The sequence below is a fragment of the Vanacampus margaritifer genome, chromosome 7 (assembly GCF_051991255.1).
Source record: "Vanacampus margaritifer isolate UIUO_Vmar chromosome 7, RoL_Vmar_1.0, whole genome shotgun sequence".
NCBI lineage: Eukaryota > Metazoa > Chordata > Actinopteri > Syngnathiformes > Syngnathidae > Vanacampus > Vanacampus margaritifer.
In genome coordinates, this window is record NC_135438.1 from 23,509,407 (window position 1) to 23,534,148 (window position 24,742).

At 37.5% G+C, this 24,742-nt stretch overlaps 1 protein-coding gene and 1 long non-coding RNA gene across 3 annotated transcripts in view; one reads left to right on the plus strand and one right to left on the minus strand.

The window, feature by feature from the left end:
• The first annotated feature begins 3,432 nt into the window (after positions 1–3,432).
• The window catches only part of LOC144054742 (uncharacterized), a 32,442-nt gene continuing 11,132 nt past the window's right edge, over positions 3,433–24,742 (plus strand). Inside the window, exons 1-35 of the mRNA XM_077570009.1 lie at positions 3,433–3,513; positions 6,892–7,274; positions 7,372–7,419; positions 7,505–7,558; positions 9,362–9,409; positions 9,519–9,905; positions 10,079–10,195; positions 10,935–11,048; positions 11,134–11,217; positions 12,006–12,056; positions 12,860–13,033; positions 13,159–13,242; positions 13,328–13,372; positions 14,796–14,924; positions 15,011–15,283; positions 15,377–15,415; positions 15,493–15,519; positions 15,602–15,628; positions 16,272–16,334; positions 16,433–16,537; positions 16,611–16,664; positions 16,822–16,875; positions 17,012–17,065; positions 17,712–17,762; positions 17,846–17,872; positions 17,970–18,005; positions 18,193–18,228; positions 18,315–18,422; positions 18,528–18,620; positions 18,725–18,805; positions 21,069–21,119; positions 21,196–21,249; positions 21,338–21,397; positions 21,788–21,814; positions 21,910–21,954. Of these exons, the coding sequence (XP_077426135.1) occupies positions 7,025–7,274; positions 7,372–7,419; positions 7,505–7,558; positions 9,362–9,409; positions 9,519–9,905; positions 10,079–10,195; positions 10,935–11,048; positions 11,134–11,217; positions 12,006–12,056; positions 12,860–13,033; positions 13,159–13,242; positions 13,328–13,372; positions 14,796–14,924; positions 15,011–15,283; positions 15,377–15,415; positions 15,493–15,519; positions 15,602–15,628; positions 16,272–16,334; positions 16,433–16,537; positions 16,611–16,664; positions 16,822–16,875; positions 17,012–17,065; positions 17,712–17,762; positions 17,846–17,872; positions 17,970–18,005; positions 18,193–18,228; positions 18,315–18,422; positions 18,528–18,620; positions 18,725–18,805; positions 21,069–21,119; positions 21,196–21,249; positions 21,338–21,397; positions 21,788–21,814; positions 21,910–21,954 (2,950 nt within the window). The 5' untranslated portion in view covers positions 3,433–3,513; positions 6,892–7,024. The remainder of the gene's footprint in view (positions 3,514–6,891; positions 7,275–7,371; positions 7,420–7,504; positions 7,559–9,361; positions 9,410–9,518; positions 9,906–10,078; positions 10,196–10,934; positions 11,049–11,133; positions 11,218–12,005; positions 12,057–12,859; positions 13,034–13,158; positions 13,243–13,327; positions 13,373–14,795; positions 14,925–15,010; positions 15,284–15,376; positions 15,416–15,492; positions 15,520–15,601; positions 15,629–16,271; positions 16,335–16,432; positions 16,538–16,610; positions 16,665–16,821; positions 16,876–17,011; positions 17,066–17,711; positions 17,763–17,845; positions 17,873–17,969; positions 18,006–18,192; positions 18,229–18,314; positions 18,423–18,527; positions 18,621–18,724; positions 18,806–21,068; positions 21,120–21,195; positions 21,250–21,337; positions 21,398–21,787; positions 21,815–21,909; positions 21,955–24,742) is intronic.
• On the minus strand, positions 15,765–17,786 carry LOC144054744 (uncharacterized). Of its 2 annotated transcripts, none has more exons than XR_013294710.1 (2): positions 17,314–17,786; positions 15,765–16,522 (listed from the first exon to the last, which is right to left on the minus strand). It is a non-coding gene; the product is annotated as an uncharacterized LOC144054744 (long non-coding RNA). The 2 variants fall into 2 exon arrangements; XR_013294711.1 differs by having other exon boundaries at positions 17,645–17,760.

Sequence of the window (24,742 nt, forward strand, 5' to 3'; positions counted from 1 at the left end):
TGGGTCAGACCACAGTGGGAAGACGTGGGACCGCACCGCCGCTAACTCATCCCGCCCTGTTGCCAGCCACCATCCACGCTGCAGAAAAAAATGCCCACAACCGATGAGCTGCTGAAGAAAGTCGATATGGACCAGATAAAAAAAAAGAAGTAATACATTGCACAAACAAAGAAGCCAACCACGTTTTCTAGGACAGGTTTTTAATGTAGAATCCTAATATCTCATTAGTTTTAATGCTTGATTTTTATTTTTTTTATTTGACATTTAAGTAATACTTATATGATATAGACCTAATACCTGAGTATTATTTTGTCAAACCTGGAAAAAAAAAGTTCACATGCTAAACCAAACTAAATTATGTCTTAACTAAACCTTAGAAAGTCTAGGATGCATATAAGATTGTACACAGAAACTTGTTGACGCTACAACCAGTAGAAGATAAGCTTACGTCCCTTTAGCTGGTCATTGAAAGCTCCTAATAAACGTTCACCTGTTTCAAAGCCACTGGCTGCGAGGAAATGTAGGACCACGCACTTCCTATCCAGACGTATGACAAAAACGCCATTTTAAATATACTTGTTTTTTGTTGAACCAATGTGTCATGATCTATATTTTTGTTTACATTTGTATTTGGTTTTGTTGTCTTGTTTTTCTTGTACTTCATGTCTTGACCTTATCATTCGGCCTCTTTTTCCCTACCTGTTCTCGTCAACTCGAACCCTTGTGTCTACCAATCAGCTCCCTCAGTCACTCTCTGTCTTATCCAGATGTTCCTCTTTTTCTGTAAGGTTGCTAATGCTGCATTCGAGGACAGTGGGGCGTCAGACTTTTCTGACTTCATACCAGGAATTGTGAATGGGAAGTCCCCTTTGAACTCGGAGCGTAAAGTCGGGGGGAAAAAGAATCACGACATCACCGACTTCAATCTGATGTCACTCAACAATGGCGACCACTGTAGATACAAAGACTGTGAATGGCAAAACATAATTTTCACGATTATACAGAGCTATATTTTTATTTATTATAATTAGTGCGGCCGAAGTTAAAACATTCACTCATTGATTAATCACAAAAAACTATTGCATTAATCATGTATTAACGCAGATTAATCACACTATTAATTTTGACCGCGGATGATCCTTTTGCTTGACAGCAGATGGTTACGTTAAAGGTAGCACAGGTTGTGTTTGAACAATAAACATGGCTACATGCATTAAAGTGAAGATTAGATTAGAAAAAGATTAGAAAAAGGATCATGAAAGTGCAGTGGATCAAAAAAATGTTGAAGACGTCCTCATAACATTAAATGTCGAAAGAATTAACACATAAGAAGTGCTCTTCAAATTTGGCGGGCAAACAATGTTGATAAAAAAGCCTTTTCAATTAAGTGATTAATCGTGATTGATCAAAATTCAAAGATAGGATTAATCTGATTTTTAACAAATAATTATCGTTTGACAGCTCTAATTATAACATTAATTTAGTTATTCAAAATAAATAACTTCACGTAACCCAACGTGATTTGGACTGACTGTGTTAACCAGAAAAACAAATCAGTCATTTTTGTTGGGGGTTAAAACCCAACCCTCCACCCCCCAAAACAAAAAGTATTGATAAACAATTGGAAAAAATAATCTGTGAATATGCGAATCCAGAGGTGCCAGTATGCGGGGGTCGACTTTGTGGAACTCCACTATTCGCAGGGGATAGGGACAGACTCTGCCCCCAAATAGTAAAAAATTTGCATATACAGTATTTGCCGACCATTGAAATGATTAAATTATTTATTTATTTTATTATTATTATTATTATTATTTATAAACCCCAAAAAATACTCAAACAATGATAATGATCCTCCATTAAATATTACAAAAAACATGGATTTGCTCTCCCCAAAATAAAAACAAACAATTAAAAATATATAATTTTTATTTTTTTCATTTTATACAAATATATATATATATATATATATATATATATATATATATATATATATATATATATATATATATATATATATATATAATAATGGGAGAAAAAAATCCATGAATAAGCAAATTTGCGGGTGCCAAGCTGCAAGTATAGGATACATGTTTATAGCACCCTTTCTTTTTTTTCTTTTTTAAATTGTGTGTTGTTTTTTTTAAACTTCATCAAGAGGCCACTCAAAGTGTGATCACATGTTTTCCATCCCTGTTGTAAGTTATGTATCAGATCCAGATGAAGATACCAAGAAATAAAATGTGTTGATCTCTTGTCTCATATTTTTTCTTTTGATGTAAAACCAAAATGTTTTCAGTCTACAGCAAAAATAAAGAAACTATATACTATACAGTTTTATAGGAATCTATATTTTCTTACAGACAGATTTGTTTTCTCATGAAACTCCCGTAGGCCTTTTATGCTTCATAATAACAAGTTACCGTAGAAACATGCCAGAGATCTAATGATTATCCATCAGCGTATAGTGTTAAATCATTTTAAAAGACAGCCAGTCATAAAAAAAAAGGCTGAGGAATCATAAATCTATGCAGAGAGTGTGAAGAGTTAAAAATTCATCTGTGACATTCTAGCTTCAAACAACTTCAGACAGGCAGCATATTTTTCAACAGCAGTGACTGATCACACATTCCTCAATATCATCCAGTTAATTCTATGCATAGTTGCGTCTGCTTCCATATTGACTCACGTGCTATTTACTTTGGAGAATCAGGCTGAATGTAACGGTTTACACATGACCTGTTGTGGCAATGAAGAGTGACCAGTCTGTTATTTTTTGTTTAAAGTACTGATCCTGATTTTGTTAAAAGTAAATAAGAAGCGCGGTCGTCTTTCTGCTGGCTGGCAATGAGTGTGAAAGTCACGCCTCACTACCGATACGAGGCTCAAATAAACACATCAAATCCACCAACATTGTAAGTTTTTATAAGGTGTAACATTGGAACACAACGTGAAATCCCTTTTTAGAAAATAATCTGAATCTGCTCCTTAATGTGTTTGTAATGATGTAGCTGTATGATATAACACCCAGTGCAAAGAATTTAAATTAGAAATTTAAAAGTGTTCGGACAATGTGGAAAGTGCAATCAATTGACATAAGCAAAGCACATTTTTGTTAATTCCACACATATTTTTCACTTTGAATATTTTCCCGATATTTGTTTTTAAAGGGAGTATACTTTGAATGGTCATAACTGATCAAGAATGTTTATCTACTGCATATTGGTTTTCAAATCTCAGTTATGTAATTGCAGAACAACATGAATTTAAGCAAAATTTCCTCACTTTCACCAGCATTTTACCCTCTGTATTTAGGCCCGTGGCTATTTTTCTCGTGTTGAAGTAAACGCCCCCTCTACCTACTTTGTTCAAACTTGTCAGCTGAAGGTATGAATCACACAACACATACATAAAATCAGCAGGCATTTGCAAGCAACAGAACGGCATATTATTTTAGCACCTGCACTTATTACCTGGAAAGAGATAACATTTGGTGGAAAAATGATTTGAGAGGTTAGTACATAAGTCATTTTACTTATCTTTCTTTACTTTTTTCCCCCCTGAAGTCTGATACATATTACTGCACTATGTTGTCTGCTTTTCAGCTGTTTCTGAGGAATTTTTTTTGCCTTTTTATCAAAACAATGATATCATTGAAGCTAAAAATACAGATTTAGATGAATTTTACAATACTGTTGTTGTCAGTGATATTTAAATGTACATATCCATATAGTGTCGGACAAGTAATCCTGACTCGGTCCAAACATAGGACCGTTACACTCGTAAGCTAAAACTGGCAAAAATATGTATTTTAAGAATGACAACTTCATTTCAAAATGAAAGCAAAATCCTCAGCTATTGCTTATATTTGGATCTTTTCTGATTTGTGTGGATTTATGCATTTGAGTGACTTTAATTTGCTCCATCTTTTAATTGATCAGATCGCTTTTTTTTCCCAGTAAGATAAACAATATAAAATCTGCAGTAGTATTTATTATACATCCTCAAATCGTTTTAACTGTTGATCGAAATGTTGTGGCTTTTACATTGTCTTTTGATAAGCAAGCATGACTATCTTAATTACATGCATTTAATACTTTCTGGCCAATGTGTGTTTTATGTTTGAAGCAAAACACAGAATTTTATTTTATTTTTTTAAAAAGGGAGGGGGGGGGGATGTCTCATGTGTACATTTGTTTAAAAGTTGCATTTACGTCTTGTTTAAATTTTGGAGCAGCATCAATAACCATATTTAATTGTGTCTATTACATTTGGTGCATGTGCACTGTGAGTTTTACTTTGACAATTTCACTGTAGCAAAAATTAAAACATAACATCAGAATATGAAAGAAAATTATCTTTGTCCTTATGCAAAGTCACTCATGCATACAGCATTGGTATTAAGCGTTTAAAAAAAATCCCTTTTGAGAACAATAAAATAGGCTGAAGCAACATAATGTATTGGATCACTCATGTTTTGGTCAGACAGAAAATTTAAACCTCAGACAGGTTTCAATACTCGTTACCCAATACTGTAAGGACCACGTTTAAAGTAAAACACTTTTGTGAAGTGAACAAAAAGCCACACCCTTTTTCAGCTTGTGGTGAACACTTTTAATCAGTGGCATGTTGGGTTCTGAAAAACCTTTAAAGGCCCTGGAGACACAAACACAAAAGAAGTTTTGTGACACCTCTATGGGAATTGTTAAAAAAGACTGAGTCAAGTGTTTGCCTCAGGCAATGATATTATTCAGTTTACAATCTAATGTTTTTATATTATAAGCTATAGTTTTAAAAATACATCAATCAATTTTTCCTACACTCTCAGAAAAAAAGGATACTATAGGGGTCCATTTTTGTTCTCTAAGGTACAGATTTTTGTGATGTGCCCTGTAGGGTTCACAATTGAACCCTTAGGTACAAGTAAGTACTGCTTATGGTTAGAAAAGGTACACAAATGGTTCAAACTGGCAAAGGGACCTTTTCGATACGTTTTTGTTTGCATGTAAGGGTACAAACAAGTGGCAGGCCTGTGTGAATGCCTTTAAAAATAGCCCACTGATTTGTGAAATGCAATGTAGAGAAATAAACAGAAAGAGTAGTAATGTAGACCAGGGATGGGAACTTTACTGTACTTTAAAACAACTGACAAAAGTTCTTGTGAAGAAGAAAATATCCGTTGTTTGAGGTCTTTTGTATTTTTCTGCCACTCTTTGGTTCCCAGAATGCATTTCGACATACAACACTGAACTTTTCCCCTCAGAAGGCCGTTTCGTTTCGACCCTTGACTTTCTGTAAGACTGTTATGATCTTATTTTTTTTTTCTCTAATGGAGATGAACATGCGCAAGTGTTACTAATTGATATGAAAGTGGTAATTACAACTTAACACTAATCAGGTGTGGTAGGGGAATCATTTTTAGAATGGTCTATGTTACATTTGTACCTTCAAGGGTCCAATGGCTTGCACCAAGTCTACCCCTTAAACAGGGTACATACAGTATATGGATTCTTCAAATTTGAACCCTGGAGTACATATTTGATTACAAGGGTTACACATTGTAAGGGTCCCAAAATATGTACATATATATATACAATATATTTAAGGGGTGCAATAGATTTATCCTTGAGGGTACCGTCCCAGTGACAAAGCATTGGACCATTAAAGATACAAATTTAACACTTTTTTTTTCTGACTGTCACACACAATGTAGTCTGACTTTCAAGCCAGCCAATAGGGGTACAATTCCCACTCAGTAACAGTGTCAATATGGCTGTGAATGACTTTCTGTCTTTACGAGCCCTGCTATTGATTGGAGGATAAGTGATATCACAGCTGGTTGTAGCTAGCCTCGTAAAATATGTTTACGGGCTTGTGTTCCCAGACATGACAACGAGAGTGAAGTGAATACTTCCCAGAGCAAAACAATGCATGTGGGGAAGTTTTACTTTTCCTGGACTGTATCATCATATCGTATGAGACATATGATAACTGTCGATATTTATTAGTTACAGTCAGAGCAAGTTAAGATTAGAATTTTGGGAACAAACTTTACACCGTGGTGTCATTTACAATTACTGTAAATATAAAGGGTCTCTATGTAGCTTTTCATTATAACTGCCTGGCAAAAGCAGTACAAACAGCAATACATCCTTTATTCTCAGTTTAAAAAGGGACTGACTGTATTTCCTATCCTGCCCAATTATTATTATTTTTTAACATTACATACAATGCTTTATCACATCTTTATGGCGTGTAGTATCAGACAACGTCAATAATGTCAATGAATCTAAACTGAAATAAAGTTGACCAAAAAATGCTAAATATGATTTAGCATAGGAGTTTACTTAGTTGAAGGTTTCTTTTTTTCACAAGAGAAGTTTTGCTGTATCACATACGAGAACCGGACGCATATTTTCCTCTTCAGAACCTTGTTAGATAACGGCAAAAATAATGTCATCTTTTTGGTTTTGGCTGGTAAATGAAAACTGCTTTTACCCTGACGAGCGCACTAGACCCTAGACAATGTGGCCAGACGCGCAGTGCGTCATGTGCAATTTGGGGGCGTCGGCCTGGCAGCAACCATGGCAGATACTTTTTGTTTGTACTAAATCAAGCCTAAAATAGGCGAGACATGAAATCCTTTCAACAAGCCCAACATGTTTTGGCACACCAATCCGGAGAGCCAAAAATTGTATAACAAAGAAAATGGTGATGCTCGAAAACATGGCTCTTAACTTTGTCAGTGCTGGTTTGAACTTGAAATTGGCAAATATCTACAGTATCACTCATCCTAAGCCCTGGGCTGTGTCATGTCAGTGGTGGAATTAAAGACTTAAAAAAAAAAATCTAATAGCATGATGGAACATTGGATGCTCTTTTTCCCTCCAGGTAATCATTCTGCGTCTGCTACAGCAAAACCTGTTGGGTTTGGATCAGCAAAGGCACCAGAAGCAAAATCATCACCACTCAAGGACCTTTGTCAACTGTCTCATCAGGCGGGAGTCCAGTAGCTTTAGACGCTATGATGAGTTCAGGGGCGGGGTTTCGCTCAGGATTAGGGTCCTCGAGCCTGTCTTCTGGGTTTGTAACTGTTGATGATAAGAAAGAAGGGAGTCCAGGTTCGGTTACCTTTACAAAGGTGTCCAAAACCTACAGTGCAGATGGCTTTGGGCAAACAAGAGGGTCATCATCTGCAGTTGCATCTTCTCCTATTTTGAAGGAGCGGAAGATTATGACCACAATGGCAACGACTCACTCGGATGTTTTTGACGGTTAGTCATAGTTTGGGTTCCTTCAAGATTTATCAGCTCATGCAGTTATTTAATTTAATGAGTGAACAGACACATTTGATGTGTTGACATGTTTCAGGGAGTACAAGCACAGACTCGTCTCCAGAGTATTCAAGGAAGGAGTATGGTGAGTGAGTCACCGTGAATCACTTCATTAAAACTCTTAGCTAGGTGCTAATGTATTCAAAGTGTCAATCTTTCTTCTTTCTTAGGCTCCTCAAAGGCAATGTCGGGTTCCACCACACGGGGGAGATCTCAGAGTCGAGGTACACGTGCAGTAGGGGTAGAAGACCGTAAAAAAAGAAAAATAAACAGTTTAGATTTGATATGGGAAAAAGTGGGCATCAACTACTGAGGTAGGCTATAGACCAAGAAAACGTCAGTACTTTCTCATACTGTCTGATAAGCTTTAATTACACAATATCACAAAGTAAAATACTAAACCACACAACAACAAGCTTTACCTGTTGATTAGAAACACCTGTGGCTAAAGACAATCTGTGGCAGGGTTTTTACTTTATGCCCCTGCATGTACACTACTCGCTCCAGTAAAAAACAATACGTAGATAAGACACGTTCCTTTGGAGCTGCATGCCAATGGCGATGCTAAGCGTTCATGCTCTCTATTACATTTGAAGGGACTCTATCCACTGCTAATGTGATCGCTACGTGTGTTTAATGTTGCTTTTTATCAGAACGTTGCCGAATTGCCACCACTTTGGTAAAAAATTTTTTAGCCTGCTTTAGTCTACTGTTAAGTATTGTCGACAGGAAAATGGCACGAACATGGAAGCACATGTCCCACCTCTGTCTGTTGATGCAATTGGTCACAGCGCCAGTAAACAATGCCGTGGGGTAACTCACAGACTCGTATGGCAAGTCCTTTGATGAAGACTATGCTAATTGAGTAACCTAATGTCAGATATCAACGATATGAAATAAATGTTCATAGGGCTTGCCATAGACTTGGTTACTTAAAGTTACTTTATTGCGCACGTCGACAAGTGTGAACTAGTGATGTTAAAGGGAAGCTTCATGAACCACTTGCAATATTTTTTTACTCCTTCAAATCAGTAGTTTTCAAATAGGGGTACGTGATGGCACTCCAGGGGGTACGTGAGACTTTAAAATATATTTAAAAAGTATATGTAAATATTTCAGAAAAATAAAGTAAGTTCATAAAATAAATTGTATACTCAGTAGGCTATTCATTTTCAGTGTCCTAAAAACCCAGCATCTCCCCATACCAGAATGGTTCAACCCAACTTGCCATATGCCACCTAGAATCACCTGTCAATCATTTGAAAACTTTATTTAAAATTCAGTTAATTATTTATTTTTGAGACCAAGTCAAGTCAACTTTATTTATAAAGGACCTTATCATGTAAAGAAACAACTCAAAGTGCTTTACACACACACACACACACGCGCACACACAAAGACCAGAGCTTTACTATAATCCCAAAAGATGTTACTGTATGTTACGATCTGTCTCTGGACTGCAGATGATTGAAAAATAGTCTTTTGGCTAATTGTGGCATGTTTACTGAAATGTTTATTAACATGTACTGTCCCTGATACAAATAAATAGTTGAAAATAGTAGTTGATAAAAAAATTGTTTGTGCACAAATCTTTATAATTAATTAATTAATTAATTACAATTAATTAATTACTTAATTTATTTTAGATGTATATTTTTATTTCCAAATAGTTCAAGAGACCACATGAATACAAATAGAGTTCCAAAGTTAAAAAAAAAAAAATCTGACAATGATGTCACAGCACTCTATTTTAGTGTGCTTCATTAAGCTTCATTTTCCCATCACTACTTTGAAGACTGGAGTGCCTTCTCCGGATTGTATGTTTTAGAGCTCTTTAGAATGATGCAATGATTTGTGCTAAGTCATGCGTCAATATTTTTAGCGGCACGTTTTTGGGCCATCCTGTTTGAAGACACACTGGGCAACACATTTCTCAATCACATCTTAAGATTACTTTGTATCGATTCAAGAAACTCCAGATAGGATGATGATAATATTCAAACAATTGAGCCTATTTTCTCTTTCAGAGAGTGAGATCCGAACCAGGCTTCAGAGCGCTTCTACTTCAGCAAGTTGTAAGTGCCACGCTTTTAATGTGAAGATGATGGCCACAAATACAACTCTGTCACTTTGTTTTTGTAATATAAATTTTCTGAACACCAAATGTTAACATGCACTTGGCAGGGACTGAACTGGGTGACGTGAAACGTCTGCTGAAAGGAAGTCAGTCTGAGAGCACCAGCACCATTCAGTCCCCGAACAACTCTTTGCCCATCCCCAAGAAGGCCGCTGTGGAAACTCGAACCATGTCTGAGAGCACTAGCACCATTCAGACCCCGAGCAACACTTTGCTCATTCCAAATAAGGCCAGTGTGGAAACTAGAAGCATGTCTGAGAGCATTAGTGCCATTCAGTCTCCTAACAACTCACTGGTCATCCCCATGAAACCCAGTGTGGACACAAGGATTGTGTCTGAGAGTACCAGCACTATTCAGTCTGCTAACAATTCACTGATTATCCCTAAGATCACCAGTATGGAAACCAGGATCAGGACTGAGAACTCAAAACCAGGTGACGTTTACTGTGACTTTCTGCTTTCATTTCAGAATTATTATTATTATTTTTTTCCTTCTGGGAGTCTGGGGAGGGCACACAATGAGATAGTTCACTCCTTCAATTTGTCATCTCCTTTATTTCCACAAGCCAGGTGTTCTCATGTTTATGACCTCTCAAATCCACACTAGGTCTGTCCACAGCTCCAGATCACTATGGTGGTGTTTGGCCCGGAAGTGTTAACAGCAGCTACAGCTACAATACAAACCCCAATAACTTAACCACATCATCTACCATTTACCACTCAGGTCAGTTAAATAATGTATGAACCCATTCACGATAGCCCTGTGGGCATCACGGTGGATAACTGGTTAGCACTACGTTCCTACGCTTCTAATAGACTAACACAGTGGTTCTCAAATGGGGGTATGTGTACCCCTGGGGATAAGTGAAGGTACTCCAGGGAGTATGTGAGATTTTAAAATATATTTTAAAAGTATTTCAGAACAATATAAGTTCATATATTTAATCTTAAATTCAGCTGGCTAGTCAGTTTCAGTATCCTAAAAAAACAGCATCTCCCCCATACCAGAATGGCTTGACCCAACTTGTCATATGCCCCCTACATCACCTGTTAATCACTTGAAAACTTTATTTAAAATTTTGTTTATTTTTTAGAACAGAGCTTTACTATGATACCAAAAGATGACACTTTATATTGATAATAATCTGTATGTGCACCAATATTTATTTATTTTTTATTTTTTAATCTATTTTTATTTCCAAATAGTTCAAGAGACCGCATAAATACAAATAGAGTTCCAAAGTTTAATAAATCAGACAATGATGGCACAGCACTCTTCAATTAGAAATGCATTGCGCTGGTTAGGAGGTACTTGGCTGAAAAAATATTTCACAGGGGGTACGCCACAAAAAAATAGTTGAGAACCACTGGACTAACACATTGACAGTCATCCCATGTGTATGTTTTTTTGTCTTTAAATTATGTTATGATTATTTTACATGGGTACATGTTACTCCATATAGGAGGAGGACGAGGAATGAGAGGAGGAGGTGGAGGAGGTGGAGTAGGAGGTTTTCAGAACAATATGGCTCTTAGCTCTCCCCCTGTGCACAGTGGGCTATCTGTCAGCAGCACTGGTGAGCCTTTCTTGTCAAAATTCAACCATGATTGTCCTAGTGAAAGGATAAGACCGAAGTGTTTTTTTTTTTTTTGGTCCATCAGTGCCAATGTACGGTGTTCAGAATAACCTGGTCAGTACCACCAGCCCCGCTGTTGTCGCTCCAGCTGGAACAAACACTGAAATAGGTAAAGTGATAAAGTCTAGAGATATTATCAGGGTTCTAAATCTAATAGTTTGGGAATTTTAATTTAGTTTTTGAGTTTTGTTTTGTAAATGTAGTTTTTAGAGAATGTTTGTTAGTTGTTTTTTAAATATATATATTTTTTAGATGTTTGGAAACTGCTTTGTTTTTATTTAGTTTTTATCATATATATATATATATATATATATATATATATATTTTTTTTTTATATATATATTTTTATATTTTTTTAATTGGCTGCCGCCAAATGATGTTACATCCATGGGTAAAATCCACAGTAAAAGGACCACAACTCCCAGACGACTGCTTGGCCTTCCTTCTACTGGATAACGGCTGTGCTAAAATACTGAAATCAATACATTTAAAAACAATGCTAAAGGCTCATGTATTAAATCAGTGGTTTCAATGTCCGGTCCTGGAGGGCCTCAGTCCTGCATGGTTTCGAGGTTTCCCACGTTCAACACAGCTGATTCATATTTAAGCTCATCAGCAAGCTCTGCGGGAGCCTGATAATTATACTGATCATTTAATCAGGTGTGCTGGAGTAGAGAAACCTCGAAAACATGCAGGACTCAGGCCCTCGAGGACCGGATCTTGACACATGTGTTTTAAATTAATTACCAAAGATGAAAATGAAGTGATATTTTTGCTACATTTTTACTAATTTTGGTTAATTTTAGTTAGGATGTTAGAAACATTATTATTTACATTATATCTTAATATTTTCCTTAACATACAATTAGTTCTTTTTTTTTGTTTTGTTTTTTCCAGTTTATGGCGTGCAAAAAAATGTCTCTAGCCCTGGAATCAGCACCACCACTGGTAAGACATTTCTCACAATGCACAATTCGTGTAAAACTGTATATGTAACTTGATTGACTTTGTAGAGAAGTGAGTAATTTTATTTTTTTAGAAGACATTATGCATTTTTTTCACAATTTAAAAAGGAGCCACATGTCTTGTTTTTGTCAGAATCTTTCTCTGGTTTATCTCAAGACTAGCAAGAACCATGAATGAAAGAGGAATACAACACGCATTTTCCCGTATTTCCGGTTATATTTCTGTGGGTGTGAGTTTCTGAACCTCAGAAAAACCAAACACAAAACAAGCTCATTAATGAAGGGCATGTTATATCTCGTGGAGTAAGCCTAGACAGACCAAGACAAGCAGAAACTCAAAGGCAAGCGTTTGAGCATTACGCTTGATTTATATTACCCTCCCCTGCCATTCCAAATCCCAGGAGGCCGTAGATACAAACACAGAGAAGTTGTAGCCACAAACACTTAGTGTATGCAGCGCTCGTGGTTTCTGATTTGTTGGGCTATGATCATGCAGTTAGACTTCTCTACTGTGTGGGTGGCGGGTAGAGATTTTACTGTTTGATACACAGACCTGACGTCTGGGAGCCCATTGACATTTTTGGATCAACGGGGGTGTAGCTTTGGATGAACCCCTCAGGTGGAGGACAGGGGCCGATGTCTCACCCTATAGTACAGAAAATGTTGGATGGATTTTTATCATGATCTTTTATTTTATTTTATAATAACATTTTCATTATTGTCAATCTTATTGTGATGTGTTTATACAGTACATAGTGTAATTTTGACTTGCATGCCTGTTTCCAGCAGTGCGCCCCAGAAGCCCTTCTACTGATGAGGCAGTGGGCAAAGATTTTAAATTTGTGATGATGGAAAAGGACAATGCACCTGTCAAGAAGGAGACAGAGCGACTGGTCATGACTAAAGACACGGGCAAACAATTCATGTCGGCTGCTCCTGCAACTTCTACATTGTCTGCTGGTACTACTTGAGACTTATTACAAGCGTATTTTTTTTCCATGAAAAAAACTGAATATTGAGATGGCATACTTTCAGTGCAATTATTTCAGCAACAAAAAGAATGATGATTGTTCTGTTGTCTATAGCGAGTGCCTACTCTGATGACTCACTGCTGAGAGAGAAACAGAAGTTTGCAATGGCCACAATGAATGATGAAAGGGATGCTAAAGGTAGACTACATCAAACCTTTGCATTATGGGATATAATAACTATATAAATTATATTTATAATAACTCATTGTCCTGTTTCACACAGCTGCACTCCTGAAATTTGGTTCGAAAGATAAAGTTGGCTGCGCAGGTAAAGTCAATTGTCCCATTCTTACTTTATAGTCTAATTTGATTTTAGATTTCATATACTGTACATGTATATCACCAAAGCCTCATAAGTCATAAATTGGCAAACTTCGCATTTATTAAAAAATCTATACTTTTGGTCAGTTCACACGTATGGGTGTCATTTTTACGAGTTATTGACCAATCTAAAGTGTTAAAAATGGCTTGCTTTTTGATGGTTGTAAAAACATTCCGCTTATGGGGTCTCCTGAAAGTGTCGATTTTGGAGGCACGAGGTTTTGGCCCGACGCCAGCAATATGTAAATGTGATTCCAATTTTTCTTTTATCTTTAATAATCATCATGACTACTATCCATGATTATTCTTATCTTAATTTTGAGTTGTTTTGAATTAGCAACAAATTGGACATACTAGCTCCCAAGTAGGAGTTGCCTGGCTCATGGCATCATAAAAAACACAACCTTCAGAAAAAGAAAGAATAAAAAAAAATAAAAAAATAAAAAACACAACCTTGTTATGATACTTTTAACAAGCAAGACAACACACTCATAAATAAACTACTGTACAGAGGTGCATGTTGTCAAATGTGGTCACATTTGCACTGTTGATGCATGCCCATGCACTTCACTTGCAGTTAGGTTTATCAGTCTTCTAGCTCAGGGGCAAGCAACTGGCAGCCCCTTGATTAGCTAAAAGAAATATATATATATATGTAAAAATCTTCATGAACATTCATTATATGTTTTCCACAAAAAAACAGGGTTTGGGGAAGAGGTTGGTATGCGTAAAAAAAATCCTGGAAATAAATGGAAAATACTCCAATTATATATATATATTTTTTAAATACTTCAATAATTATGCAAATATTCAAATGGTGCCGAACCGCAAGTGTGCAGTGGTCGACTGGAATTGTAATATCACCATTCACCACAAGATGACAGACTTGGCCTAGTTTATATCATGTTTTATAGTGTCCTATTCTAAGTAGGCCTAATAATTTTGTAGAGCTTTAGAATGATATGCAGAATATAGTACCTCAAACATCTTAAAATTTTGATTGAAATATTTTGATAAATATGCACAAAAGGAGTTGGATTACTGTTCCACATCCTTGTGCCATCCTTGATTTGTAATTATTATTGTTTGCACATATTTGATCCATATTTAAAATCCCATTTTTGTCATACATCTAATTAGGAAGTAGCACTGATAAAAAATTGTTGCCCATCCATGTTAAATCTAACTAATGGCAAACATTAACCTGACACTAATCTATCTGTAAAAGGGCCACTCAAACCTGTTTGGAAAAAGACAAAACATAAACAAAAACCTGGAAGATGATTGGGAAGATAAAAATGTTCTGTTCTGTAGACCCGAATTATATTGATTTCTCATTTAGAAATGGGCTTTGAATGTATTCTCATCAGATGTGTGCAATGATGGCTCATGTTTTGGCTTGAGCCGCTGCTGCCGCTGCAGTTGGTGGAAGTGGCTGCTGGGCATCCTGCTGGGCCTCCTCCTTCTCCTTGGGCTCCTCTTCGGACTCATCGCTTTGAGTGAGAGAAAACTTGCGTCTATGACAGTATTTTTCATTCCCATTGAGGAATGCCTGCATGTCTCACGAATGACTCTGGCCTCTCAGGTGAGGAAGTGAAACGTCTCAAGAAGCGAGTTGAAGCTTTAGAAGCCGTCACCGGCACAGCATCAGCCAGGACGAGTCGTCTCTACGGCTCCTCTGGCATTAACATTGATGATCCGCTGGATTCCAAATACACAGACAGGAGTTTTTCTGGTTCTACACTGACTCACTCTGATAACGGAATTGGTCTAGGCACTGCAAGAGGACAAGGAGAAGACTGGCAGAGAACTGTGCAGCAGATAGTCAGAACTGAACTACGCTCTGATGCTTTTAGAGGTCAGAAGTAGACATACTCATACGACAACGACGTTGTTGATATACTAATCTCTAGTTGTGGTATGATGTTAATTAATCATCATTTATTTATAGACTCCATGAAAGGAGCTAAAGGAGACACTGGGATAAAAGGTGTGCTTTCTAAACATTTTTTTTTAAACTAAATTGTTATTTTTACATGCATCATGAGTATGATTATTTATTTACAGGCGATCCAGGTGTTCTTGGGCTTCAAGGTTAAACTTAAATCATTCTAAAATATTTGTTTAGTCAAATATTTATTTCAGAAAAAAATATTTAACATCTAATTACTTGTAGGTGATCCTGGATTTCCTGGCCTACCAGGTAAGAATCTGGGGCAGTTTTCTTCCTGAATTGAGAGCACAGAATATATTAGTCCCAACCCATCTTTCTCGTGTCACGGAGTGTGTGTTCAAATATTAACATGCCAGGGTAGCCTTGATAGAGGGAACGGTGAGTGTTGGGTTCAGCCAAACGAGAACATTTAATAAACAACAGATCATACAGGAAGACAAGAGAATTAAATTATTTTTGCTCGTGAGGAGAACAGACAGAGCGTGTACCCAGATTACAGTCTCTTTTCCTCTCTGGACACACTTTGCTGCTCCCTCCCTTCTTTTGGATTTTCACTAAATACATAGAAGTTGTTGTTCTAAAGGGGAGGGCGTACACCCAACAGCAGCTTCAAAGCAGTCACAGATACAAATTATCGTGCAGATAATAATGTAGACATGTTTTTCTTCAGCACTGAATGTTTCAAAGTCAAAGCTTCAAAAGTTTAATCGCAAAATATTCCAGTCGTCATCTTGCGATCAGGTCACAGTTCTTGTTTTTGAAGATGAAGGAGCATGAGTCATACTCACTTTCACAGAATAAATGCTTCACTAAACTTAAAAAAGAAAATACGGGGTATTTAAATACATTAATCCTAACAGTGAGCATACATTAAACATGTTATGTTTCTCAGGTCCTCCTGGACGGGTGGGCAACCCAGGAACAGAAGGACCCAGGGGTCCAAAGGGAAGCACAGGTAATTTGGATCATGTGTGACGTCTACGTTTTACCTTTATTTTAATTTTCGGGGTTAAGACATGGTTTGGTTTACCTACAAAGTATCAATATGAATAGGTGATCCAGGTCTTCAGGGGTTACCAGGTCAGAAGGGCTTGGATGGGCAGATGGGCCGTCAAGGAGAGCCTGGACTATCTGGTTCTGGACCTAAAGGAGAGAGAGGTAAACAGGACTGAATCTGATTAATATTTCATAGAGGTGTTCGGTCTTTAATATCGAAACTTAATTTGGACAGGATCTCCTGGAAATCCGGGACCAGTTGGTGCCCCTGGACCAGTTGGGCTGAAAGGTAAGAGCTACTGTGAATGACAATGGTAAATGATTGACCCTAAGTATGAAGTAACCTAACTAATCATGCAAATGGAATGCAATGGAAATTGTCCAGTTCAGTTGTATAAAATGTTTGATTCAGACAGAATGATGTTCAAAATAATGGTTGTCTGCAGGTGCTCTTGGTCAAAAGGGATCCCAGGGCGATAGCGGATATCCAGGACAAAAAGGTTCACTTGAATTACATTTTGTATATGGTACTTGCATACTGTATTGAATCTGTGGTATCTATCACCAGTATTTGATGAGCAAAAGTTTAGTGTAAAACTAAATACCACTTTTGTAATACGTAAATTTGCACATTAGGATCACCAGGAACCAAAGGGGGCTTGGGAGAGAGGGGACCACGCGGCCTAGCAGGTATGTCTCTGAAAATCTCACCAGCTGAATACGTGTATATTGCAAGGACCATTGTTTTTTCAAAGGTGTTAAATTGACAGTGTGTACTCTTTAGCGCTATCTAGTGGTGAACTAATAATTCATGCAGTTTAAAAACCCACTATTGATCTCAACAGTACACAAAAACATACTGTATGTTCTATCAGATCAACTTCCATTTTATATATAATCATAGTTCTAGTAATTACATTACATGGCTGGAGCCTCACCTTACAAGAGTCTGACATGTTTTGCCGCCGTCTTCCTGCTATCGATGCCCAAAGGACAACTTCGTGAACGTAGTTAGCCCCTGTGGTGCTTGCATCGGGTGTCGGACCAAAATGGGTCGACTGCCGCTTACCTTCCACAGTTGGGGCCTGCAGGTGGTTGTCGCTGAGTGCCGTGATTTCGGGCTGCCGTCGCTTTTCACCTACTGCTTTGCTCCCGCAAGCTTTTACTAGCTGTTTTTATTTATTTTCTATTTTTACTAGCTACTCCCGCTAGCCGCTCTTGTTAGCTTATCCGGCTAAATTCGGCTCGCTTTTCCATTCCTAAACTTACCATGTTGTCCCATCTACTTAAAAGATGCTGAAAAAGTCTCGTGTTAAAGCCGTTGTACAAATTGCAGGTGCTGCAGGTCCTGGGGTGAGAGGACCACCTGGAGATGATGGTCTTCCAGGTGCCCACACTGTCAAACCTACATCTTGTCTTTTTGGCCACAATCACAATTTGATTCCATTGCCTTGACAATTTTTTTTTCAGGTGCTCCTGGAAATCAAGGACCACCAGGTCTGAAAAATATTCAAATATGAATCTGTTCAGTCCTCTTAATAATTCCAATATGTGTTATGTTTTGTAAATGAATCCTAATGACCCATTTCTGCAGGTGTTCCTGGAATTCCAGGACAGCATGGCGCAAAAGGTAAAAGACAAAAAATATTGTTCCAAATACTGTATCATTAAATTGGCATTCAACATATTTCCATGGGGAAAAAATACATTCACTGTTGTACTGTGATTGTGTTACAATTTTGCATCCCATTTCCCTTATCCAACTATATAAACGTAAAATAGGCTTTTGGTAAAGAAATATGAAATGTGTCATTCAGGTGAAATGGGTCGAGCTGGTCAAGTCATTTCTGCAGGTAAGACTTTTACTACGCTTATTACGATGCAAAGAGGAATTAATTTGCTAAGTGTAAATATTGTTTGTTTCTTAATTTGTTTCTAGGTGGCTCTGAAACGGTGGCTATTCCAGGACCACCAGGACCAGCTGGACCTCCAGGTCCTGCTGGAGTTCCTGGTTTGTCTGGTCCCATTGGTCCAGCTGGAAATCCTGGTAAAATACAATAAAAAGAGTCTTACGTGGATTTCAATTTCCACAGATGAAGGAAAGATTGTGTGATTGTCACGCTTATAACACTAGTATGATATAATCTTTAAGGTCATAAAGGAGAGAAAGGGAACCGAGGTGAAAGAGGAGAAGCTGGCATCAGCGTCTCAAGTTCAGAAACTGTCAGTGCAACACGAACTGGTAGTAAGTACTGCACTAATTTCCTTGGTTCTAGTACTACCCTAAGTCTTCAGCAATATTAAAATGTTGCATTTCTATAACTAAACTCGGTGATTCTTTTCCATCAGGTTTGTCTTCATCTGCTAGTTTCACGGGCCAGCCGGGACCTCCAGGTCCTCCAGGAGCTCCAGGTCTTCAAGGTCCTCCTGGTAGGGTCAAAACCTCAGAGATTGAATTCCCCAGTAGTTCTAGTTATAGTTTGGAGTTCAACAAACCTTGTTTTTTTAATCTATCTATCTATCTATCTATCTATCTATCTATCTATCTATCTATCTATCTATCTATCTATCTATCTATCTATCTATCTATCTATCTATCTATCTATCTATCCATCCATCCATCCATCCATCCATCCATCCATCCATCTATCTATCTATCTATTTTTAAAGCGGGATTTAGTTTTTACAATTTTTTCATTTTTCAAAAAAGCTTCGTTTTATTTTAGTTTTTGTTTGTTTTAGTATTAGTTATATGTATATGAAGTAGGGATGTTCTATACCACTTTTTTCTAGACCGATACTGATACAAGTACTCAAATCTTCAGTACTTACCGATACTGATACCAAGTGCCGATATCAATAGTACTTATGATACATAAAAAATAATGACAGATCTTTTTTTTTAATGACCTATTTGTCCCAATTATAGCAAATTTCCTTAAAATTGCATGAAATTAATAGCAATTATTTTTTTTCAATTTACTCATAAGTCATTTTGCATAGAGCACACAATAAAATGGATAAAAAAATGAAAAAATAACCCGTGGGCAGAAAAAAAAATTCCCAATCAAAATATGTGGTTGTACAATTACTTTTTAAGGAATACAGTGAAGTGTAAAAACATAAATTCAATACAATAGTGCTTTAGGTAATTTATTAATATCTAACATCGGTATCAGTACTCGTCCATCTCTAATATGAAGTATTTGTTAAGTACACAAAAAAAAGCTCAGTACTCATTATTCAATAAAGTACAATTCTCTAATGACAGTTCGACCTTCCTTCTTCTGTACGCCGTACAATAATGCCAAAATTATTTTAAATTAAACCCTGAAAGCTCATGTATGACATTAATTGACAAACACAAAAACAGAGGACATTTACACTACAATTATAACAAGTTTGAGTTTATTTATAAATGTAAAATGTAGTTTCAGTAAGTTATCGCTCTTTTGTTTTTGATTGATGATTATTTTTTTTGTAAAGCATGCCCGTTTTAATTTTTGTTAGCGATGTTGCATGTTTTTTACATTTTAGTTTTAGTTAAAAAAATCTCACTAGTTTTCATTAAAGATGCAATATGGAACTTTTTCCCAAAAATAATTTTACAATGAGCTTTTTATTTGACCATTTATGACTGAAATGCCTTCTAATTAGTAGATTAACACCTTAGCTGTTCACAATGGGTACTCCTGCAAGCCTCTGGCCAATAGTTTTCAGACTGGATTCGGTTTAGAATTTCCCGTGCCCTCTCTGCGGATGTGACGTAATGTGCGTGGTGTGTATGTGAAGAACAGAATGTGCAGTTTCATTTTTTGTCAGCAGGTGGCAGTAGCGATTCAAAATTGAATATTCTACATTGAGTAGCTTTAACTATGACGACCCTGGCAAGCTGTGTGTAAAACCCTAGACTGGTCGCCACTCACCCGCAGCCCACACTCTAAAATTCAAAACTTTGGGCAATTTAGATTCTTCAATGAAGCAAAACAGGCATGTTTTTGAGGTATCGGAGGAAAGCCTGAGTACCTGGAGAATACCCCAAGCAAAGACGCTGAGAACATGCACACTCCACACAGGAAGGTTTGAGCTGAAAGTCGATCCAAACCTCAGAACTGTGAGACAGACATGTCAACCAATACTTCACCGTGTTGCCCTTCTGGAAATACGCCTAAAAAATCTAGCAAAATCTGTATGTAGTTCAAACCATCATCATACAGGATTTCAGTTTAATCAATCCAGGAACATCTCAAGCAGGCTTCCTCACCCAAGGTTTTAGATGTTTCCTTCCTCCAACACAGCTGATTCTAAAGAGCCTTCTGCAGAGCTTGCTGATGAGCCGATCATACGAATCAGCTGTGTTGGAGGAGGGAAACATTTCAAATCTGCAGAACTCTTGAGGACCAGGAGTGAGGAAGCCTGATCTGAAGGATTACAACAGTGTTGCTTGCAATTTTTTTTGTATACACCACTTCAGGAAGATAACAGTTGATGGCAAACATGAGAAAATTGAAACATACTGAATATAACTTACTGTGATATATGGTTTTGCTGATCAGTAAAGTATGTGCAAATATTAACATTTACACATTCTGTAAATATACCTGCATTATACACTACACAGAGGATACGATGAGTACCGGTATTCGGAGGTTACAATCTAGTGATGCTGGTTCTTCTTTTGTTGTCACCATAGGTGAGACAAGACAAGGTCCCCCAGGGCGTAGAGGTCCGCCTGGAGAGCCAGGTACAGAAAGATGGATATGAATACATTGCTTTTTTTGTAATTTCATATTACTTAGTGACTTAAAATGGGTTAACAGGTATTGGAGCACCTGGGCAAAAAGGAGAGCCTGGCAACTTTGTACCTTCATCAGGTAGTGAAGGATTTTTTTTCACGTATTGATAAAAACTTATATTTGTCACATTCAACTATGATTGCTCACTTCTTTTTCTTTGTCTCAGGAACCTTCTTTGCTGGACCTCCAGGACCACCCGGACCTGCTGGGCCCCAGGGCCCACAAGGTACGCTTGACATTTAACAAGTGCTACGTTTGAGTCGAAATGCAGTTCTGTGCCCTGATCTAATCCATTGTCATTAAAAAAATATATTTTGTCTCCTTCCAATTTCAATTCATCTATGGAAAAGACACAGGCAACCAAATAGTGGACAGCATACGCTGCCTTTACTGTTCCCTAATGTATTACAGTACTGTGTTGGGAATTTTTGGTTATCTTTTTAACTTTTGACACCAAACCAAATTATACTGTTTGGGGGAAATTAATTTTTTAGTCATCTGAAATGTGTTCCAAACTTTGTTAATTGAACCATTATTATGGATGGCAGCTCCAAGTGGATTTTTTATACTATAGTAAGATACTTTGATTACTGTCTAACTTGTTTCTTATTGTTAGGTGAGCGAGGATTACGAGGTTATCAAGGTATGAAGATGAACATTCCTACTCTACCTATATGACAACTTTACTTTTAAAATATTTCATATAATACAGCTTCTATTGAATTTGATTCATTACAGGAGAAGCAGGTCAGCCAGGTTTGGCAGGAATTCCAGGAGAACCAGGTATTAACCATAGGGGTGTGCTAAAAAAAACAACCCGTATTGATACAGAGGTGTCAGAACCGATATTGCACATTCAGTTTCCCGACGCATCTCTAAAAGCTGTTCCTTGCTGTACAGTGTGCACTCATTTTGCACTCTAAAAACAGTTGGGTCAAGAATAAACCAAATTAGATAAAAAATGGACTGACGACTTTTGGAGATTTTTCCACCCAAAGAGTTAGGTCACATTAAATTAATAACCAACAAAGCAACCAATGTTGGGGGGTTTGTTTTATGAGTTATAGATTCAACCCAACTTTTTGGGTTATTTGAATAACCCAATTAAATTGGGTCAAAAAAGAACTGACCCCACTTTTTAAGTTATTTAAGCCAAAAAGTTAAATTAAATTAAATTAAATTAAATTAAGCAACCTTTATATTGTGGTTTTGTGGTTATTCATTTGACCCAACATTTTGGGTAACTTGAATAAACCAGAAAGTCGGGTCATTCCCTTTTTGACCCAAGTTGTGTTATTTTTGACCCAACTGTTTTTACAGTATGACCAGGCACAGTGCTGTCGGTAACCAGAAGCGCTACTAACATGAGAAGAGGGAAATATATTTGCCATCTAGGATAATTAAAATAGCATTTGGGCATACATACATTATGACTGTTTTCATAAAGATGTATGTAAAGTAATGTAAAATATCAGGATACGTATCACCTTGAAGGCTATGCATTGACCTGTTCCATCACAATACGTATCATATCATGACCCCAGGACGTGTCGTGATACACGTTGTATTGTGAGGTTGTTGGCAACATCCAACCCTGTAAATAGTTGGGTTTGTACAGTGGAGACCTGACTTCTGAGATTTTCAAGATACTAGCCAATATTTATCTATTTATTTATTTTTGGTTTGATTTGCAAGCTCTGACTTTAGATACGAGTGCTGTATGGTGGTAGTGAACCCAATTTAACTTTACAACAGGCACAATTTTGCAGATATACAACAATTCTTCAAAAAAAGAGGCTTCATGCTGTTAATCACCATTTCTGGGTGAAGTTTACCGTCAAACTGAAAATAAAAATAGGAGAATTACAAGCTGTGTATTTAAAACAAACACGTACAGCCTTTAGTCCGCTAGCTTAATGCTAACACATAATAGGAAACATACAGTATGTATTTAATCCTTTAGGCACATAAAAAAAAAACCCTTATATTCTATATTTCCAGATTATCCTCATATAAAGATATTGAGAAGTTTATTGGGCACATGTGGTTGACGGAGAGGGAAAGAAAAATGCCACCAAAAAAAAGAGGCTGAAATGTAAGGCAAGCATCCATTTCGTGTAATCGTGTGACGGAGCGGCTCTACTGCAACTCAAGACTGGAATGACGCTAATGAGCACCATGCTCACACGTTACAATTTTTCACTCATTCTTTAATTTCCGCCCCAATTTAATATACAAACAGGACACCATATCCTTCCCTAATGACAATTCTGAACATCCGGGCATTTCTGATCTTTCCGCAATGCAAAATCTTTTACAAATTGTGACTAGCATACAACCCAGGGGGATTGTTGCAGTAGTCGAACGACATTCCATCGCATTTTGAAATCAAAATAATCCTCTCAAATCAAATTACAACGATCCAAAGTCTAAAGCTATTCATTGAGCAGAGAGCTTCTTTTCACTGAGTTGACTGCCATTTTGACTTGTTACATAAACTCAGAATTCTTAATTTCCCAAAACTCGACCAAGTTTGAAAAAGCATACATTATAAACCTGTAAACCTGCTTCAGTCAGAATTTAGACTGTGTAATTTTTCGAGGCTTCGCATCATTGCACACGCGTGACAGGACAGGACGTGACTAGACTGGTTGTCAGGACAGGACTGGACAGGACGACATAACTTACAGTGACAGGACGTGAATAGACTGGAACGAGCGTGACGTGGCAGGACCTGACTTGACTAGGTGTGTTGTGGCTATGACCTGGCTGTGACGATGACTTTGCTGTGACGATGACTTGGCTGTGACGAAGACTTGGCTGTGATGAGACGAGACACACAAACTTCCACACATAACATCAACAATGCACCCACACCGACTGGACAAACACAACAGACTAAGGCCCCGTCCAGACGGGAGCAAAGCTGGCTTCGTTCCTCAAACAAATCTCGTACACAAAGAAGCATTTCAAGACTTGCGTGGGTCCAAAAAAAGACGCTGAGGACGTTTAACGGTTGTAATGTATATGCCAAGTCTGGAGTGGCGTTGTAGCGCAGCCACAGGGAGTTAACGGAAAGCCTTTGAAGAATCAACGAAGAAGACTAACACTTTTTTTCTAACTTTATTGCAATCTACAGAACAAACATGGCTTTGCATGTATTGAAACAACATGAAAAAGACAACACAGGAGAAGTGACAATGGCGGGTGATTCAAGTACAACACCACTTGTTGAATGTGGGAATACAGAAACAAAATATTTTGCTGCAAAAGCATAAGCAAGCTAAGGAGGCTGCGCAAAATGACTACGACACGGTTATCCGGCTCCGCCATTGTTGTTGACAGACTGACGGTTCGCACGCAGTCACGCGAGAATTGGCGAATACGGCATCAATCTGCGACAATGCGTCGACATCGAGCTGCGACCAGTACGTCATCACTGGAGGAGTATCCTGCATATGGTGTGCAGACGGACGCGTACGGGGCGCGTTTTGAAATCTTTCCACTCTTGAGTCAGGTTTTAAAAGCGATCGGTTTCAAGCTCTGAAACCGCACCATCGTGTGGACTAAC